Raw genomic sequence first — 21750 nt, 5'->3', positions numbered from 1 at the left:
AAAGACGAGAGCGATTGCGCGAGAATTTTTTTTTTTTTTTTTTGGTGGGGGAAGGGGTTGTAATCCAATTTAAACAAAGAGCGAAGAGCGCCAGGCTTCAAATGGACATAGAACACAGTTATTTTTACTATATGTTCTCTACATTTGTTTCTCAGTACTGACCTTTCCACTGTGTGACAATGAATACAAATCATATGTTAATCTAAAATACCTTCAAAGATGACATCACGGTGAAGTTCTCGTCAAAGGTTGACCTGCTCTTTTTTGAGATGCTGGACTGTCAACATAGCAGTATGTAAACAGATCACAGATTTCACTTCCGGATCATCACCAAGGCTTTATTACTCACTGTGCACTGTGGCCGAAATACACACAGACAACAACACCCTGGGCTCATATTATCAAGAATAAAAATCCCTACCAAAAATGAATAAATAAAACTCTTCTATCACAATCAAAATGAGAGAGGAAAAAATGTTCTAAAAATAGACTAGAACTACATTCGCGGGTGCTGAACTGGAAGTATTAATTGTGATCCAATTCCAATTACGATCATTTTATGAGCTTGGGACACGCTTATACTGTATTCATTTGAATCACAACAACAAACTTGATCGAGAAAATGGTTTAATCATGTAACTGTTGAACGTGTGTTACGCAATCATTTAGAATTTCTATCTAATGTAGTGAATCACAAAAGTCAACGTAACATTAAAATCATTTCTAATTTTTATCACTTTATTGTGAAGATTTGTATAGTCCTTTACTTATATATATATATATATATATATATATATATATATATATATATATATATATATATATATATATATATATATATATATATATAATGAAAATCTTACATCAATGCATAAGTGAAGCACTTATATAAGTACATTTATGTCAACGGTACTTGAAACCAATTAACCGCCTTATTGGAAGGTATATCTCGAATCCACGGAAGATGGTTTCGGGTCCGATGAGAGTGGTTCCGGTATTAATATTTTAGACAATAACTCTTACCTTCCTGTATATATGTATATACGTATTTATGTAAACGTAATGCAAATACAACTGCATCATAAACTGCAACGACAGAGCAAAACCACATCCAGTTATTCTAAGTGGGTACTTGTAAACATGAACTGTTGACAAGATATATCTTCGAAGCATTCCGGATATATAAGGGAATGACCTAATCAGTTTTAGTCTATTAATTTTAGACCAATTCGTTAATCTTTAGTCTGTGTTCTAAATGGAAACCATAAGTTTGTTTTGCTACTACGTACAGTCCATTTGTCTAGTACTATTGTCCGAAACTAGAATATACTTTTACTAATGATTATTTGTATTAGAGGTTTGCACACATATTCTGCATGTGACGTCATGCGTCGCTCTCTAGGCGTACTTATGGGTCACCAAGTGCATTTTGCCCCAAGTGTCGCTTTATGTCCTGAAGAATCATCAAGTGCAATTTTGTCCCCGCCAAGTGCATATTTGCGCCAAGTACCGCTTTTTGTCCTAAAGGGTCGCCTAGTTCATTTTTGCCCCTAAGTGCCTGTCCCATATTAATTTCCTCTGTTGTTGTAGTATCTTTGTGTTTGTGTACGTATAAGCCTATGTTTGTGTGTGTTTATATTTTCAACTCAACCATAAAACCCTTACCCATTCTCCTTGGACCCAATCAACCCTTTTTGACCATATACACCCACGTGACTCCCCATATTCATTTTCCCTTGTCTACCAAGTGCCTCCCCAATGTTAAATTATCCTTTAGGCTCAAGTGACTCTCCAATGTTAAATTTTTCTTGAGGTTCAAGTGCCTCCCCAGTGTTAAATTCTCCTTGAGGTTCTAGTGCCTCTCCAATGTTAAATTCTCCTTGAGGCTCAAATTCCTCTCGAATGTTAAAACTCCTTGAGGCTCATGTCCCTCTCCAGGGATAAATTCCTCTTGACGCTCAAGTGTTTATTCTGGGTCTGGAGTGTATCATATTCCTACTCATATGACTTTTGCGACTGTAATATGGCCAGTGTGGAAAACCGTTTAACATATTATAACAATTACATTAGTACATTACCTATTGCTTCTCGGATCATTGCTCTCGTTACAGATGTAAATTAAATATTATTTTCAATGATGAACATTTAATGCGCTGTTCATTGTTTTCTTTTGACAATGCCGCCGAGTTGTAATTTACATCCTGGCAAGACGGCTCCTTATTTAAGTATTCAAACTAACTTTTAAATTAAATAATTAAAACGTGTCTATATTACACTGCAAAAGAAAAGAATATTCGTTTTTAAATTCTAGTGGGCACGAAACACATCGGTGCTTGACCTCTAACCCAGTGAAAAACGTATTAACTTATGAAGTCAATGTTCGATTAGATAATTCTATGTAAGTCTGATTTTCTGATTTTAGTGAAATATTTCGGTAGCGAATATAGTATGCAACTTGTATTACGCTCTGTTGTATTGTGATTACGTTCAAGTTTGGACCGAGTTCGTATCCTACATGTACTTGTACTGGAAAAGTACCTCACGACATTAATACAGCAGGCAATTCGCACTAGACTGGTGCAACTGATAAATGATTGCATCACTTAGAAATGTAAACTTTTCCAGAGAAACATACAGAAATTAAATAAACAGACTAAGTACTGACTACGTACTAGTACAATTGTCAAACTGGTTTAATACCTTGCCAAATACACAAATACATTGGGAAATCTCAGATTTACTTGTCATATTATTTGTGTTTACTTGGATTATTTTCATCTTCGTTCACATTTCTCGGTTAGTATCAAGTAATATTTCAGATAGTGTACTTTTGTGTTAAAATTTAAAAGTACAGAACTATTTGCAAACTATTTTTCATGAATATAGAGTTTTATGACAATTCTTTAGATTTATCAATTTACCTTTCATCTTTTAACTTGTATACTTCACTATCCGTTTTTTTTAAGAATGGTTTATATTTCTATCGTCTTTTTATCAGTACTTTATTATACGTTTTTAGAACTATACCTTTAATTGGCTTCATAAAGCCATTATAGTTCCGACGTGCACTTAACCCTAAGACATACATACATGCATACATACATACGTACAACAAATACAGTTCCGAATACAAGTGTAAGTGATAGCCATCATCTAGAATCCCGAAATAGGATTTTGTCAGATCAACAGGAATATAGAAATACCGGCTTAAGCGTTTCCAGGCTACCAACATACAAGTTTCGTACTGTAGGTTTGATGCAATCTCAAGTAGCATAAACACCAAACACTATATCACCTACTGTACTATGTGAAGCAGATAAAGGAAGAACATGTGAAAAGAAAATTGTTGAGAAAGAAAATCAAACTAATCAAAATCAAGTATCGAATACTAGAAATTCTCCACTGAAAAACAATGACATGAATGATATGAATAATAATAATTCGAAACCAATCCAGGTACGAATCAGTAATATGCCATTCAGTGGAAGGAAGAGAGTTCGAAAACAAAATCTTCCGTGTTATCTCGAATTAAAGCAGACTATGACCCAGAAGAGCTAAATCATGTAATACGCAGACATGCATACAATCGAGGAGTAAAGATCACAAATATTAGGATTCTTAAAAAGTGGTCAAATATAAATGGAGAAACTTATACCGTTCGTGTCACTGTTCCGGAAAATCTGCTTACCAAACCTTTACAGCAGAGATTTTGGCCGGAATTTGTATTAGCCAGAGAATGGTACGAGAGATAAATGATCCAGTGTCCCTAAATTGCATATGGAAAAGCTTTTGTTTACTTTTTGAATGACTGCTCTAAGCATAATGACTTGGAATGCGAAGGGCTTTATGACAGGACCGCCCTATCTTTGTTCATTACTTCGTAAGGTAGATATTGTATGCATACAAGAGCATTGACTATATCCAGAGCAACTGCAATTTTTTCAAAGCATTGACAGGAAATTAACTGCTTTTTCAAGACCGGATAACAGAATTGATACATGTCTATAGGAAAGAAAGCGTCCCTCTGGATTTGGAGGAACTGCGATTTTCTATCGGAAATCATTACCGGTTCGTCCTATGAATAACATCGGGAACATCAGAGTTACTGCAGTTGAAATTAGCCTGCGCGCTATCAAATTGTTTTTGCTCTGTGTGTGGTTTCCTTCCACAAATGCCTCATTAGATGATTATAAAGAAATCATGGAAACTGTGGAATGCCTTTATGATGAATACAGTCAAAAAGGTTTTGTGATTATCTGCGGTGACTTTAATGCGGAGCTACCAAAAAAAAGTGATTCCGAAAAGTAATAATGGTAATGGTTACATACAACAATCCTTTCTTAAAAATATGTATCTAATGTCAACATGTGATATTTTCCCTTCTGTAATACAAGGATAAGCGTATTGCTCATATGACTGTAAACACTCGTCCTTGATTGACTACATTTTGATACCCGCCTCCAAAATAGATTTAGTCCGTAGTGCCAATATTGAAGATGAACATCATCTCAATCCACCCGATATCCAGATATCCAGTTACAATCAACTGGCGAATAGCTACTTCGGAACAGCAGGAGCGGTACAGAAGTAAAACCAACGAGCACTTAAACTCAATGGAGCTATTTTTACACAACATTTCAGATGTACATAACGCCCCTGTTACTGTTGCGACTGTTTTACGCAATACAGCTGACAAAAGTCTTCCAAAGAAAACCTTCCTGCCTCACTTAAAACCTTACTGGAAATTTATTAATGTGGCTGAACTAGATAAAGAGATGAGAAGAAAACGAGCGTTATGGATAAAAGAGAACGGCCACGTGGTACACAAAGAAAATTCAGAAACCAATTAAACAAGGCAAAAGACCAGTACGGACAGGAACAATTTGATGAGTTGGAAAAAGCTACAGAAATGGATGTAGGGAAATTCTACAGAATATTAAGACTTTATACGAAGGGACAGAGACATGATGTTTCTGGACTAAAAGTGGAGGGATAAATAATACGGGACCCTGATTTGATTCGTGACGCGTGGCGCCAGCATTTTAAAATTTTAGGTACTGAAATACCAGATATTCATTTTAACGAATCGTTTGCAGCTGAAATTATGAAACACAATAAAGAATATTTAGGATTCAAATATTGAAGACGGAGCAGATAAGGATATGTGTGAAACCATATTACAGAAAGACATTGAAGAGGCTGTACGAGAGTTGAAGAAAAATAAATCATATGGATATGATAAAATATATGCAGAACATTTAATTTTTGCCTGTCAATCGATTTGTTCTATTTTGTGTAAAGTGTACAATAGCATAATTTCCTTGGAAACGTATCATGACTACTTCAAAACTGTAAATGTTATACCTATCTTTAAAGGTGAGAAAAAAGACAGGCTAGATATGAATAACTATAGTGATATCTCAATCGTTCCTGTTTTTCAAAAAGTATTTGATAAATATTGTTGAAGACGCTAGTTCTTTTTAGTGAAAGGATCAATTTTCCTCACCCATTACAACAGGGATTTCGAAGCGAATGCAGTGGCATCACTGCAGCCGTTATTATAAAAGAGGGAATAGCCCATTATTTAGAAGGTCAATCAAAAGTGTATGCTGTATTCCTGGACAATGAGAAGGCCTTTAATACGGTACGGCATGATGGCCTGGACAATGCGAAGGCCTTTAATACGGTACGGCATGATGGCCTCTTTTATAAGCTGTTCTATCTCGGAGTTAACGAAAAACTATGGAGATTGATTATAAATTCTTTTCGAGAAGTTAGGGCTCTTGTTCTGTTCAACGGCCATCATTCGAAACCATACTCAGTCAATCAAGGGGTAGGACAAGGAAGAACGCTATCAGTATGGCTATTCTTAGCCATGACAAATGACCTAATATCCTTGCTGGAGTCAAAAAAATCTGGAATACAAATTGGTACCTTAAGTATTCCCTGTGTTCTACTAGCGATGACACGTCCTTGCTATCTTCATCATTTAATGGTATGTGTGCTTTACTTCGCAACCTCATGAATATGCATCGAAGTGGAGACTCCGATACAATGCTAATAAAGGCAATATTGTCGAAAATCATACAAACCTATGTTCATGCTCAGAGATAAACGGATTCCTATAGTTTCTTCTAGAACCTATGCTGGGGTTACTCTCTCCACAGATCTTTCTAATACTGCTGGAGTGAAAAATGCTTGTGATAAAGGAAGATCAGTATTTTATTCACTTGTTGGGACTGGTATTGGAAAGGATGGAATGAATCCAATTAATAGTACTAAAATATGATCAAAAATAGTACTACCTGCAATGACATATGGATGCGAATTATGGTCCAGCTTGGGCCAGTCACAGGTGTATGATCTAGAAGTATGTCAAAGAAAAGCTGCAGAAGAATTATAGGTCTTCTACAGAAACAACAATTAGCAGTCTTGGACTGTGGTCAGTTGAGGGATATGCAGATAAAATCAAATTAGATTTCTTCAATAAAATCTGCAGAGCTAATGGTTCACTAGCATGGAAAATTATATTCAACAGAAGAATTCTTGACTTCCAGATACACGGGAGCGAGAGAGTTGGTTTTGTTAAAGATATATATCTTATTCTTTTGAATACCAGCTTGGCGGGGTTTTTTTTAACCTATACGTGAACACCCTATATTCTGTCCCGAAACCAGTCTGGAGGAGGAATACTGAAACGGCAGTTCACCGCTACGATGAATCATTGTGGAGATCTAAACTTGAAATGAGACCTAAACGTTTACATTACGCAAGTGTCCAAACCAATCTTCCACCACTTGCTGTCTGTAAGCTTGGTAAATCTTTTCCTAATAAAAATCGCACTTTCGTTAACATTGCCTATTTAGCTATGTGTTCAATTTCAACAGAGAATGAATATCACTGTAAACTCTGCAAGAGATTGACTACAGACAGAGCCAAGCATATGTTACTATACTGCCAAGCCCTAAACGACGAACGTAATACTATGTTTGACAAAATAATAGATGCAATAGACATTCTAGACTCGCACTGGCTTTTATGTCAGGACAATGACTCATTACTTCATATCCTATTGGGCAAGAGAGTGGACATCTTTGATTCTATGGATGATCAATCATGGTAGCCATTCATGTGTGTGGTGGTTGATGGAATAGACACAATATACAGAAGAACAAATGAACTTGAAAACGATATCTGATATTATGCTTGTTCAGTAAATTGGGGAAATGCTCCCATTTCATTTCTATCTTATACATTATTTACAGGTGTCCAAAGTGAAACAGAACATGCTCTTCCATTTAAATCGTTCCAGTCCAATGTAAATAATTCCAATTCCTTTATTTTCCTCTCTTTATCTATGTTGTGTATATATCTCGTTTGCAATGAGTTCTCTCACTCTTGTGTTTAGATATTGCCCTTTACTTTTTTGACATATATATATATATATATATATATATATATATATATATATATATATATATATATATATATATATATATATTCTAAAGAAAAATTAACTGAATGAAATCTCTTCTGAAGAGGAAATAAAGTCAGTCGTACATACATACATACATACATACATACATACGTACGTACGTACGTACGTACATGCATGCATACATACATACATACATAGATATATACACATACATATATACGTACATACGTACGTACGTACGTACATGCATACGTACATTACATACATACGTGCATGCGTACATACACACACACACATACATACATACATACATACAGCAGTATGAGCTGCTCGTGATAATGTAAAGAAGGTGAAATTTGTCTTTGATTTTCTCCATTTAGCAGCAATTGGAAAGAACATTGTTTTGTCAACTATACTTTGAATGTATTTATTTATTTGATTTATTTATTTATTCATTCATTTAATATATATATATATATATATATATATATATATATATATATATATATATATATATATATATATATATATATATATATATATATATATTATTTGTGTATTCGTTCATTTTTTTAAAATTTATTTAGGCAAAGCATAAAGAGAATTAAGAATGAAGTGAAAAAATAATGTTTAGAGCCTTTTACACAATAACGTTTTCTAAGGATAGATTAACCAAAACAGAACAAATGCATGTTTTTAATAATATTAACATTGTTCCATATTTTTCTCATAAACAGGAAATGACGAAAGAAAGCACATGAAACTAACACGGAAGTAGACTGTGGATAATATCATTTACTTCTGTGATGCAAGGGAAATTACTGGCACCAACCATATTATCATTCCTGTTTACGAAAGAGTGTAAGCAAGTATCCATGCCCGTCATTCAAGGAGCCTCTACAAATTGGAATAGGCAAATGGATCGGATGTCTGAGAAGACTTTTCTGGAAAGCCTGTCCTACCTGACCCAACGTATGACCACAGAGCAAGTATCCTAGCGGAATGATGCATCGACAATACTACAGACATCATGCCATCAGAAATGCCAGATCAAGAATGGAATATGGAGACTAAAATACCTGCTTGGATATTGAAAGCGACATCGGGAAAGACAGGGCATGATCATTTGAAGGACATGCCCCCTCGAAACCTTCGGTGGCAAACGACAGCAAGTGTCTGATAATTGTAAAACAAATAGCGTTACGAATAGAAGCAATGGTTATTTAAATAATAGTTATGCAAATAGAGCTCTCCGACGATTACGTCGATTTTTGTATATTTGTTTCTAAACAGTTTCACTTTGGAACCCGTACAAGCCTTGCAAAAGGCTACACCAGAATGGTATTTACCCTAAATATTATGATATACAGCTAACTATTATCAAATGGAGCGCTGGTCCCAAACAGTATTAAAAATATACCGTCAATAGCTGCACTCCCGAGTTTCATAATTTTTCTTTTAGCAAAGTTAACATTAGTTCAGCCTAGATGTGTGTCAGGAGGATAGGGAAAACCAAAGAAGCGTCACTCCGAAAATGCTCAGCCAATGTTTTAGGTTCAACAATCGGTTGCTGTGGTGCTGTCTCAGCAAAGAATGATGTCTATGTATGAAAAAGCTAAATTTAACTGATGTCCATATTACAATCAAAGAATCAAATCGAATACAAATGTATATTTAAATAGATAAATGACAAGTTTTCTAGTCATGTCTTTACCAAAATTCCTCGGACAGGGGAAGATGTTATGAAAACAAGTTCATGGATGAACTCCCTTATAAGGGTGAACAAGGTGCCCATTTCCAATAGGATATAGTTTGAACATAATGTAATCTATATTGATGATATGCTTACAGATCAGGGAACTATGATCGACTTGGATCGAATTGGAAAACTTTAAAGTTAGATATGGTTTCAATGCTAATTTCCTTGCCTTTCAAGGGATAATTCATTGTGTCTATTCATTGTGTAAAACATTACAGTTAGGTAAATCAACACTGGTCAGATCATTTATACCTTTCCATTTAAAAACTGTATTTCATAACAATAAATGAAGTAAAGACTATTACAATTTACTTTTAAAAAAGGATGCTAAACCAACTAGGGAAAATAAATGAAAAATAAATGGAAAATAAATGAAATGAAATGTTTAATCTGACTTTGGATATATGGCCTGACATATACACTAAATTTTTAAAATAACAAGAAACTCAAAATTACAATGGTTTCAATTTCGTATTACGCATGGAATTTTACCAATGAATTTGGTTTTATAAAATAAAATCGTCCAGCACTGGTCAAATGTACTTTTTGTTTAAAAAAAGGTTCCGGAAACAATACTACAATTATTTTGGGAATGTAATGTGATCATGAAGCTGTGGTATGAAGTGATCCATTGGATTCAAAATAAAGTGAATAATATACAGTGCCAAGTGCAACAATTGTTAAATTAGGAAATACAAACAGAGATGGAATTTATAAACAACATTTTTATGTTTGCTTTCTTTTAGACAAATACTAGATCTATATATGTAAAATGAAAGGAGATATACCTAGATTGGATGGTTTGAAAGTTTTTTTAATTAAAGATCACTATAATCTGGAATAATATATTGCAATAAAATCTAAGGAAATAAGCATTTATGTTGATTTAGGAACAGTGGGAACAGTTATTCCACAATAAGTAGAATGGTGTGTTTAACTAAATTATATGTTTAATAGAGTCATGTCAGAGTTTAGATACTGTATATTTATAATTGTCAAATAAGAGATTGTGTAATATACGAATGTCTGCACGTGTGCTTGCTTGTGTGTGTATGTATGTTTTTTTTCCCCTGCACTATACTTATTGTCCCTAGACTGTATCATTTGTAAGATGACAGTCTGATAGTTCCCCGACCAAACAGTCAACATATTAAGGGGACAATAAAATAAAATGTGAACAAAAAATAAATAATAATAATAATGAGGACAAAAATATCAAACCTAAGAGAACCGTGATGGATTTCAAAGGGTTTTTTCAACCTTTTTCATCAAATGATCCAGTTTTTAAATTTTCCATTTGATCTATTTTAACAGCATACAAAAAGAAGTACATGTTATATAAAAAGGTTTAAGCTTGCCTTTTCTATCCCAGATATCTTTCAACGAGGGTTTCCGAATAATAAAAAGGTAAAGAAAACCAGTGTGTGAACAGCGGCCATGGCTTGAAAAGGTAACACTCACTACAGGGTTATAAATTTGAAGCAGATTTTGCTTAAATTAGACATTTAGATTGTATGTTCTTTAATTATGATTTACATATTATTATTATTATTATTATTATTATTTTATACGAACATAATCTCATATCTTTCTTTCGGAAACCAGATTTTTAATCGGCATTATATATATATATATATATATATATATATATATATATATATATATATATATATATATATATATATATATATATATATATATATATATATATATATATATATATATATTTGTGGCCCAGACTTTTGTAAAGGAGTTTCTTTTTGGCTTAGGCTTGTTCACAAGGTCATTAGGGTCATTCAGATATATTGTGTAGCTTACCGTACAATCTACTTACCGTTTTCACTGTTGCAAAGGATTTTATATTTGCTTATATAGGTTCCGGAAAATAAACTGACACGAATCAATAGCTTGAACGAAATTCCGATGGTAAACGAATATAATCTCACCTCTTTCTTTCGGAAACCGAAGTTTTAATCGGCATCTACTTAATAGTGTTCTAAAATGTATTATACTGTACTCCGTGACAAATAATTTCAACATAAAGTGTACCGTGATACAAATTTTTACATAACGCGTACCATGATTCAAGTATAATAAAAGGGTACATTGATAGAAATTTAACATAAAGTGCACCATGATAATTAATTGGCAATTTTCCATTTGTATATATTTTGTATAGATGTATTTTTGACCTCTCGTTGTTTTGGTATTACACAAAAATTTTAGCAGTGGACTGTTTCCAGATTTAGTGAGTTTGTTGACATGATAAATTGTTTAACAATAAGTGGTAGGTTGCTAAATATGCATTAAGTGACGTTCCCCAACTCATCCATGAACCAAAAATCCCTCGGTTAAAGATGGAAATGTCGCCTTTATCCACTCACATGCTACAACTTCTAATGTGGAAACAACACTTATAGCCATATAATTATCACAGTAACATGAGTGTAAATATGAAATACTATCATGAGACCCATCCACAAGCTTGTCCGACTAGGTGTGGATTATGATTAAGTCTTACACGGACCCTTAACAACTTGTCCATCAATATATATATATATATATATATATATATATATATATATATATATATATATATATATATATATATATATATATATATCGGTGTTATGTGTTAATCGCATACCTCGTTCGAACCTCCGTAGAGTACGAATCAAAAATAATCTAACCTGTATGATAGTATTATTTGTATTAAATATTAATTATGTATACTATTATCAAGCTTTCTTCTACAGAATCCAGGGATAGCTCTTTTCGTTCTGCCTGGTGTATATTAAAAAAATTTCTATAATTAATTCTATATACCTTGATTTATTTCATGGGAACAGTCATTCCAGATTCCTATGAAAGAAATCAAGGTATATAGAATTAATTATAGAGATAGATGAGAATTAATTACCTGTTCGTCATGCGAGTGTGTCTGCTACGCACGAGTGGATATAAGACCGATTAAGTAGCAACTGTTGGTTATGTGTCTTTGGTCGTGAGGGAATATGGGCTGGTGTGTGCAGACAAGGCAATGGGTGCCGTAAACCCGCGCACCTGGATTCGAATCTCTGTAGAGTACGAATTAAAATTCTCTAACCTGTATGATAGTATTATTTTTAATAACTATTAATTCTGCCTACTATTATCAATTGAGTGTTCTTATTTAGAATCCATGGGTATCACTTTCCGTTCTGTCTGGTGTATATTTATAATTCTCTCTCTCTCTCTCTCTCTCTCTCTCTCTCTCTCTCTCTCTCTCTCTATATATATATATATATATATATATATATATATATATATATATATATATATATATATATATATATATATATATATATATATATATATATATCATAGGGTTGTTTTCACAGACGTCACGACTGAGTACGCAAATACTCACAATGCAACGCGCGCGAGCCTTGTGCCGACATTTCGAGTCCCTGATAAACCTTTGTCAACATTAGTCATCAAGATAATAATCTGATTTAACTGTCGATAAGGACATTTACTTCATCGAAACGATACACAGATTATACTTGAAATTAAGTACCCTATAGCACGAAAATAAAAATAAAGCTGGAAGTTCCCTTGCTTATATCGAAAGACAGAATAGTGAATTTGAACCGTAAGCGTGTATATTTCTATCAAATAGAAATGCAATCATTTTTTTTTACAAACAGACAATATTGACATTTTTTAAAAGTGTTTCGTATCATATCCCCAAGCTTGTCATCTTGAAAAAAAACATTTCCGGACAATGATTTTCGGGATACAAATATCGGTTCTAAATTAAAATTTCATAGCATGTGTTTTATGTCAGAACTTTTATGTACAAATACTTTTCGCAACAACAGGTGTTTGTGCCAAAAGACAGTTGACAACCCAGTTTAATTAGTATGGTCAGATATTGTATTTGTGGTGGAGATGATGGCCGTAGGATGTTATCGAATGAAAGCGATAACCGTTCAAAGAAGTTTCGTCTTCAGTGTATTCAAACAAAACACTTGCCTAACGGAACATGACTTTGTGTCGAATGTCAAAACGAATTATTCCTGAAATGCTTTTAGAAATATGAAATTATACATTAACAATTAGCTTTTTAACTTGAAAGATAACCAAATGATTGATTTCAGCCCACGAAAACTGAAAATCATTACACGTTTCTACTTGTTTTTGTATCCATTTGTTTATGGATTTGTTTATCGATCAATCTATTTCTTTATAAAAGAATAACAAAGATGGTTGAATTTTAAATGTTTTACTTGAAGAAAACAAGTAGAAAGTCACGCATTCGGTCTCGTGCGGTTGACATGCACAACAGAATGTGATGTATTATTATAGTTTTACACATAAAATTGCGACTTGCATTTCGTAATTATGCTAGAAGAACAATGTTATTAGGTGCCGGTTTGCGGGGCTAAGGACTCAAAATAGCTGATATGGACGTACACAAGTTTTGTGACGTCACGTGAAAACAACGGATATGTATATATATATATATATATATATATATATATATATATATATATATATATATATATATATATATATATATATATATATATATATATATATATGAGGTGATGGTTGCAGTTATCCTCTACTACTTCAACAGTATTTGCGATGATCGTGCGCCAGGTAGACATGTCCATAGCTGAGGCTTCCAGCTCGCTGGGATGGATTCCGCATCATTTCGAGTTACAGGTCAAAGGTTGTCTTTGTACTCTTTCCTTGGGCGCAGTCGTTTCCCCTTTCCCCGCTTGAGCTCACCACAGAAGATCTGTCTCTGTATTCTGGTCTCCTCCATCTTAATGGCGTTGCAGACCGTCTGAGTTTGGTTTTCAACAGCAGTCCGTCAATGCCTGAAACACTGGCCCTATGTATGTATGTATGTATGTATGTATGTATGTATGTATGTATGTATGTATGTATGTATGTATGTATGTGTGTGTGTGTGTGTGTGTGTGTGTATGTGTGTGTGTGTACGTACGTACGTACGTACGTACGTATGTATGTATGTATGTGCCTACGTACCGTACGTACATACATATGTTTGCATGCATGATTAGTGTCAAGTGAGCTATGGACCATCGAGTGACATTCTAATACGTCGTCAGTTGTGTAATTGTCCTGCCCCTCCTTTGGAATAAAGGCAGATTAGATCCTGTTTGTACAGACGGCTGACCGTAAGTCACATCCAAATGTATGACTCAACTGATCACAGTAGTGATGTCCATTGTTCAGGAAGAAGGCACGGGAAATTGATAAATAGGAAATATGCGTACATATTTATAGGCTGGCTGTTTAGCTACGCAACACAACTTTTATTGTAATTCAAGTCAAAATAATCTCGAATGCAGAAGCATTGAATTTTGTCACAATTATGGGATTTACATGGAGTATACTTCTTTTCCTTCATTTTTCTGGCCTAACAACAGGTGAGAATTTAATCGAAACAAACAACTTAATTTAAAGATAGTATGTGTGCGCCCTTTTTTATTTTTGTGACTAGTGGAAACCTATTTTATATATTTGAGGCAAAAATAACAACAGAAATAGGTTGAAAATAGAAATTATTATCTGTCTGTACGTTAAAGATGCTGATTTCCAAAAATATATTTAGTAGAAACAATATGAAGTTGAAAGAAAACAAAGATCATAAAAATGTTGAGCCTTGTCTATAATTAGAACAAGTCGGCGATCAACGTATGATTACATTGGCGAAGTACTTTGGTTATAAAATAGTTTTCTTCGGATAATTAGTTGCTAACTTGGGAAGAGTTGGAAATAAATAATTCAATCATGTTTCAAAAATGACGCAACCATTGCCACTACGGGGTTTAGGATGATAAAACAAAATAAATTAGTTAACTTTGAAATGCTTGATTTAACAAACATAATTGAAGAAGAAGGAAAAAAAACATTAAAATGAAGCTAGAAATAGTAATCCCATAGTTACATTCAGTTGTTCAGTCCATGTTATTTAATTTTCTTCGCTTTTAATTAAATCACAGGTCAACAGTGCATTCAAGCTGACTATAGAGAAATATATTGCAAGAGTACATGGCAAGGAAGGACATACAACACTGTCACTTGTTCTGTCCCAGAGGACCACGCAGTGACACACAAATCAATTTATGAATCGTCTTCGTGCGATATTATGGGATGGAAAAGGTACACAGGGGGATCTGGAAGTGTCGTCGTTTGGGGTGGATGTGAGCTGAGGATCATATTCTGCTTAAAGCGAGGTAACTGGTTAAAATGTTTTAGCTTAGACACTTAAACGTGCAATCCAACGCTTTTCATATGCCTAGCCTTGTACATTTTTAAACTACGATCAGCGACGTAAGTTTGCATCGTAAGAATATGGAGACTTTTTGAAACGTTGATGGTAGTTGTCCTGTACAATCGTTGTCTCTGACGCATTTCTATCAGATTCTAAACGAAAATGTTATCGCCGAGAAACAAGCGCAATAAGGTATTTAGGGAGAATTTGACTATGTCTCAAAGCAATTAGTAGAAATCATATTTTATATGCTGAACATGGGCTATAATAATACTGGATGGTTGATTTCAAAGATTTATGTTAGCTGACTGATTTCAAGGCAGCCGCACAACGTATAGCGCCAACTGTGCTGAAAAGTTGAATTTTAGTTTGACTGGACCGTATTTAAGATAGTATTCATAGGTGCATGGGGGGGACTTGTCCCACTTCCCTCTCTAACCTCGATTTGACCTCTAAACTTGTTTTGGCTTACATCCATAAAAGGTAATAGCTGACCACTACATGTCTACCATCGTACCCAAAAATTAGGTCCTTTTTTTACTAGACCATCGAGATGAACAAAATGTGTGTATAGTGTAAACGGTCGCTAGTTGAGTCTGTCAGACCCACGCTGAAATGTGTCACGAAAACAACAATCTAGGTCATTGCAATAGAGCAATATTGGAATTTCATATTGACACTCATATTTTGACCATATACACCTTGAATTCGAGCTTTTGTTGTTTGTGAATTGAGTTGTACTTGGACCAAAGATAGCATTTATAATTTTGTAATTTGCTGTAATAGTTATAAAACATGTTTGAAGAAAGCAGCAGCTGCAGTAGTAGCCTAATAGTATCAGTAATATAGTAGTATTGTAACATTAGTAGTAGTAGTAGTAGCAGCAATTCTAGTAGTAGTATTTATACTAAAATGACGAATGTACGTGTTTAATATGGTTAATCAAACATATTTGTAATAATTTCATGCCATATTTTCATGACCAAAAGGGAACCAAGAAAACTGAATGAAAACAATTATAAATTTAATGAACAGTCTCTTGTCGTGTGTATCTGATACATACGTTATATTTTTGGAGTGACTGGGAAGGCATACACATTTTAAACGTTCGTGATTATATTTTGAATCGGAAGCTGTTATGGTTAGAATGATATTAATTTGACAACTTAAAATGTTTTTGATGCTTTGAATATTCATTATTGTCATTTTAAATGAAATTTAAGATACGAGAAATTTTGGTAAAGATGCATTTTACTTTAAGCACATTTATCTGTCTTTTTTCATAACTCATAATAGCAAAAGGCAATAATGTTTTGAATTAAATTTATGTTAAATTATCGCAAAATACCTAATTATACAATTTTCAACCATTTTCCCGGTATAATTTTATTTGTAAATCATAAAAAATACTTTCAAATACGAGATCTCTTGTATTGTATGTTTTTGCTTGAGAATTAAGATTTTGAGACCATATTTGTGAGTAAACATAAACATAATATGGGTCAATTGGTGTTGTTGAAATTTGTACAGTTAAATTTCAGATATTTCTCTGTAAAATAGGCGAATAAAGTTGTTGTTTCTAGATCGTTTTTTTTCTTCCATATTTATACGTCTAATTACGCTTCATTGGTGAATTTGGGTCATAAGTGAAAGTATTATGTAGTGTAGTAGTAGTATTAGTAGCAGCAGCAACAGCAGCACCAACTCTAGGACTAGTAAAAGTGAAAGTACTATGTAGTATTGTAGTAGTAGTGACACTAGTAGTACTAGTAGCAGCAGAAGCAGTACTAGTAGAAGTAAGGGAGAGAGTATCAGTCGGGATAAAGTTGCAGTGGAAAACGATATAATCCCATGACTTTATTAATAATCAATTATGGTTCGTTTGTAGAAACGACGACAAATACCATCCAACCAACCACTACAACGATGACATCTACATCGACAATAACGACAACAATACCAATCGAAGATGCAGAAGTTTCGAATGCCAAAACTATACAGACCATCCCAGATGTATTCAAATCAACTCCAAGAAGCAGCTACGACAACATAACTCACAATTCTTCAAACAAGTTTAGCAATGAGGACCTAAAGATTCATAGACAAAAGGGTAACATGATTTCAGAGCAACTCAGATTTGTTTATTTATGAAAATAAAATGAATGAGTTTTGGCCGAAAAATACTTAAATAAATTGCCGAATTCCTAGTTTAAGTAATGTTCGCATTATCTCTGTTTGAATTTCTTTTGCAGTGCCGACAAAAAGATTGAAACCCAATCGAATAGGGACAAAACAGGCACTTGTGCAGTAGTTCATTTTTATTCAAGGATAAACTGGAAAACATGGCAAATTATCGTATATTATATATTCATTTAAATATTCAAAAGCATCCTATTTTGCATAGGTTACAGTTGCAATATTGTTTATCACTGATTTTTAAAAGAAATAAATTAGACACCATTAAAAGCACGTTCATTTATCTGGATACACAATACACACTTTGCGCAATCATGAGTTGATGATTTTCAGGACACTTTTTGGGGGTGAGGTTACATTTATCTTATCACATTCTGTATGTATCTAATTGTTTTCACTACAGATGCACTGGCAGTCTACGTTGGTATTGCTGTTGGAGTTATAGTTCTCGTGGTCCTTTCTGCCTCGTTACTCTGTTTTCTCAGGTTTGTATAGTACGATAAACTGTCTCTGATCTAGTAAGTCATGTTCATGAATAGAATGCTTTTAGACTGAATACGCTCTAATCTTTCAAGCTCATGCAACGAATATTATGTAAGGTTAATAAATGTGCTCAAGAATATTGAAACTTGTAATCTCTACATATAGATTCATTTTAATATGTGGTAGAGGAATCGGCATAATATTTCGGTAAAGGATCAAAGAGAGATTGAATGAAATAAAACAGTCCACACACCAAGTGTAATACTATTTAGTACTTATTATTCATAGAATCAAAGGTTCGCCAACAGTAGCAGCAAAATGCTAATTATTTAAAACCACCTACCGCCAACAGTAGCAGCAAAATGCTAATTATTTAAAACCACCTACCGCCAACAATAGCAGCAAAATGCTAATTATTTAAAACCACCTACCACAATCCCTTTAGTGGCAAGTAAACTTCCGTTGGAAATATTCCCCTCTTCAAATGCGAGTAAGGACCTCGACTCCCTGAAAGAGACTCGGAAATAATAGTAGTTGTACTTCTTAAATTGGTAAGCTTTATTTGCAGACAGACACCCTTCTAGATACGTAGAATATATTATTATAAATGAAAACATAATTCCATTACATTTCAATGGGCCCTGGACGGCTGAGTGTCCTAAAGCGCTCGCCTTTACCGATCACTGCCGTCTCACCTCTGTCTGCGGGGGTCCAAGTCTCAGGCTCGCCCAATGTGAGTATGCGAGAAAGCATCCCGTGGGTCGGTGGTTCTAACTGGGGTTTTCCCGGGTTCTTCTTTGACCAATTGTACTGGTCGCCATGAATTATATGCTGAAAAATGGCGCTAAACCAAAAACAACAACATAAACAACATGACGTATCAACCGTCCATGAAATTTTAATGTAATTCCTTGAATTTTGGATATAAAAGAAAATGGAGAAGTCCTTCAATGTTCGTGCTTCAAACTATTATTACGCTGTTATTAGTGACAAAAAGTGATCCAATTGTTATGACGTTAGTGAAGTTATTATGAAATAACAATAAATATGCATGAGGGCAGTTCAAATGGTTTCTAATTACATTCGATACAGTCTCTTTAGACATAGAAAATCTTGAGATACCAATTCGAGGAAAATACAACAAACACTACGCACCCTTAAGGGCTATTTTTACAGCGAGCTGATCCACTTTTATCATATAATTAGTCAAGTGTTGACATTATAGAACTTTTGCCATCAAAATGCGCACGAGATAAAAGAAGAAAAAAGAATAACTTTGAGCTGACATACAAAGTATTTGATCTCAAATTTTTCCTGGCTGATATAAATCTTACCTTAAATGTATGATTTGGCATGCTTTAGCTTTCATCGTTAATTTAATCATCTTGTGTCAATGGTTACAGCGCCGTCAAAAGCCCCAGTTTTCGTTCCTTTTCTTTTATCATAAGGTCTTGCCTGGCTTTCGATTGCATAGCGATTAAAGCTCAAGCTGGCCGAATGACCCTAGATGCATCTGCACTACCTTTTTCTATCATTCGACGAAAATGGTCGAGAGCGCACCTAGTCGAGTGGCCTTAAACGTTGGTTCATATTCCAATTTGTGTGAATTTTAAAGTTTTGTGATAAATTTCACGATTGGTGAATCATACCATAACAATCTCTTTGCTAGATTAACTTTGTAAACCAACTTGTTCAATGAATAGTGAATTTTATTTACGAGTCTCGTTGGCGGCGCCATAAAAGCCATAGTGGAACGCTTAATATGCACTGTTCTGGTTCATGGACACTTACATACGGACATACATAAGTACACACGTACCTCTGCACTTAGGGGCACCGAGTGGCCGAGTGGTCTAAAGTGGTCACCGTTTCGGATCACCGCCATCTCACCTCTGTCAGCGTGGGTACGTGAGAAATCTTGCCAGTAGCTTTTCGTGGATCCCGGGGTTTTCCAGGGTTCTTCCTCCACCAGTTATTCTGGCCGCCATGTATAGCCTATCTTGTGCTGAAAATGGCGCTAAACCCTACAACAACACAACAACCTCAACACTTAGATAATTTATTTTTAAATTAAAAATGTACACAATATACTCAGAATGTTAACGATTTTATCTTCACAGGAGAAGGCAAGCAAGAGCACAGAAAAAAATCGAGATTCAGGCGGTAAACGTTGAAAATATCAATTACATGTACCTAAGTGATACAAGGGAAGAAGTCTACGGGAATGTCAGGCATATAAACAGTCCTGTTAACGAAACAGTATGTATACCTGGTGAAGCTAGAATCGGTTTTCACAGACAAAACGTTGTCTCTAAATCAGATAATGGAACTATTCGTTGCAAAGACACCGATGATTACAAGAGAATATATTTCTCCGACAAACCTATCGTCCTAGACCCGACATACAACCACACAGCAAGTGCTTTAGCGGAAACAAGACTCTATAATGCAACAAAAAATAGTACGTCGAAAAACTCATATTTTCTTGATCCTGAATATAACCATACATTTGTATCAAGGGAGAATGCCAATGACTTTAATACGTGTTCAGATGCTTCAGAAAACGTCATTTTTGACGATGCTACGTACGATGATTTGGGCTATATACAAAAGATAAATGTTCAATCGCAGGCGGCAGAAAGAGGGCAGACGACAACTGTTATAAACAAGAATCTTTGCGATTACCATACATCGATTAATGATTCTGAATTTAATATCTATGTAAATGTAAATGTTAACCAAAACAATGCATAAATAATATTAAACTTCACAAAAATTATCGTTTTAGATCTTTATTTTGAACGGAATTCAAAGCCAATCGGGATTTATAATAGGTCAGTCGGTAACTTCTTAAAATATCGACACAAGGACGTCGGTGAGAACTCCTTAAAAATGCTCATCTGTATGTGTGACACTGTTATTAACCTTTTTCAAATACCAAGTAACATAGTCATTTTCTCGTCATTATGACTCAGGGAGGCAGGATTATCTTGACACAATGTGTAGTAAAGTTAGTATTAATTAAAATTATCACAAGTAATGCAATTTTCATATTCTCTAATGAATTGAAATAATGTTAAACCCTTTTTTCCATAACATCAAGTTAAATTAAATTATTTACAAACATTGACCAAGTTTTTAAATTATTAAATTATTGCTCTGCTAATTCATCATATTTTTTGTTTTCACATTTCCCATATTTTGCTGTCCACTGCTACGGTAGCGGTATGATTTTATCTGGATCAAGTGTAAAAACTCTAAAGCGAGTTAAACATACTAATCAAATGCTAGATCAACCATAAAAGATAAACTGGACACGCAGTAACATATATTTAGTAATGATTGATTGATATATGCTTTAATGTCAATTATGGATGCAACATTTTCATTATTGATGTTTTAGAAAGACTTAAGGTATACGAGTGTATGTGAACACCATAACTGATAAATGAATAAAAGCTAATTGGTTAATGCGTGCAATTTCTTACGAGTCTATGCTCTTAAAAGTAACAGAAGAGAGTGAAAGACAATAAGCTTTGTAAAATTTAACAAATAATTTATTTCCCTAGATTACAAAGT

The 21750-nt window shown here is 34.1% G+C and overlaps 1 protein-coding gene across 3 annotated transcripts; it reads left to right on the top strand.

Moving 5' to 3' along the window:
- Window positions 1-8175: 8175 nt before the first annotated feature.
- On the top strand, window positions 8176-21298 carry LOC149780521 (uncharacterized). Of its 3 annotated transcripts, none has more exons than XM_089937519.1 (5): window positions 8176-10647; window positions 15221-15454; window positions 17381-17602; window positions 18092-18173; window positions 20292-21298. In XM_089937519.1, the coding sequence occupies exons 2-5, from the start codon at window positions 15367-15369 to the stop codon at window positions 20923-20925; spliced, it is 1026 nt and encodes a 341-aa protein (XP_089793645.1). In that variant the 5' UTR covers window positions 8176-10647; window positions 15221-15366; the 3' UTR covers window positions 20926-21298. The 3 variants fall into 3 exon arrangements, with proteins under 3 accessions (XP_089793645.1, XP_089793646.1, XP_089793644.1); XM_089937520.1 differs by lacking the exon at window positions 8176-10647 and adding an exon at window positions 13944-14086; XM_089937518.1 differs by lacking the exon at window positions 8176-10647 and adding an exon at window positions 14248-14644.
- The last annotated feature ends 452 nt before the right edge of the window (window positions 21299-21750 follow it).

Source organism: Sinohyriopsis cumingii, chromosome 16, assembly GCF_028554795.1.
Source record: "Sinohyriopsis cumingii isolate HCF-2022 chromosome 16, ASM2855479v2, whole genome shotgun sequence".
NCBI lineage: Eukaryota > Metazoa > Mollusca > Bivalvia > Unionida > Unionidae > Sinohyriopsis > Sinohyriopsis cumingii.
The sequence above is the reverse complement of the archived record's forward strand: the minus strand, read 5'-3'. Positions and strand labels throughout refer to the sequence as shown.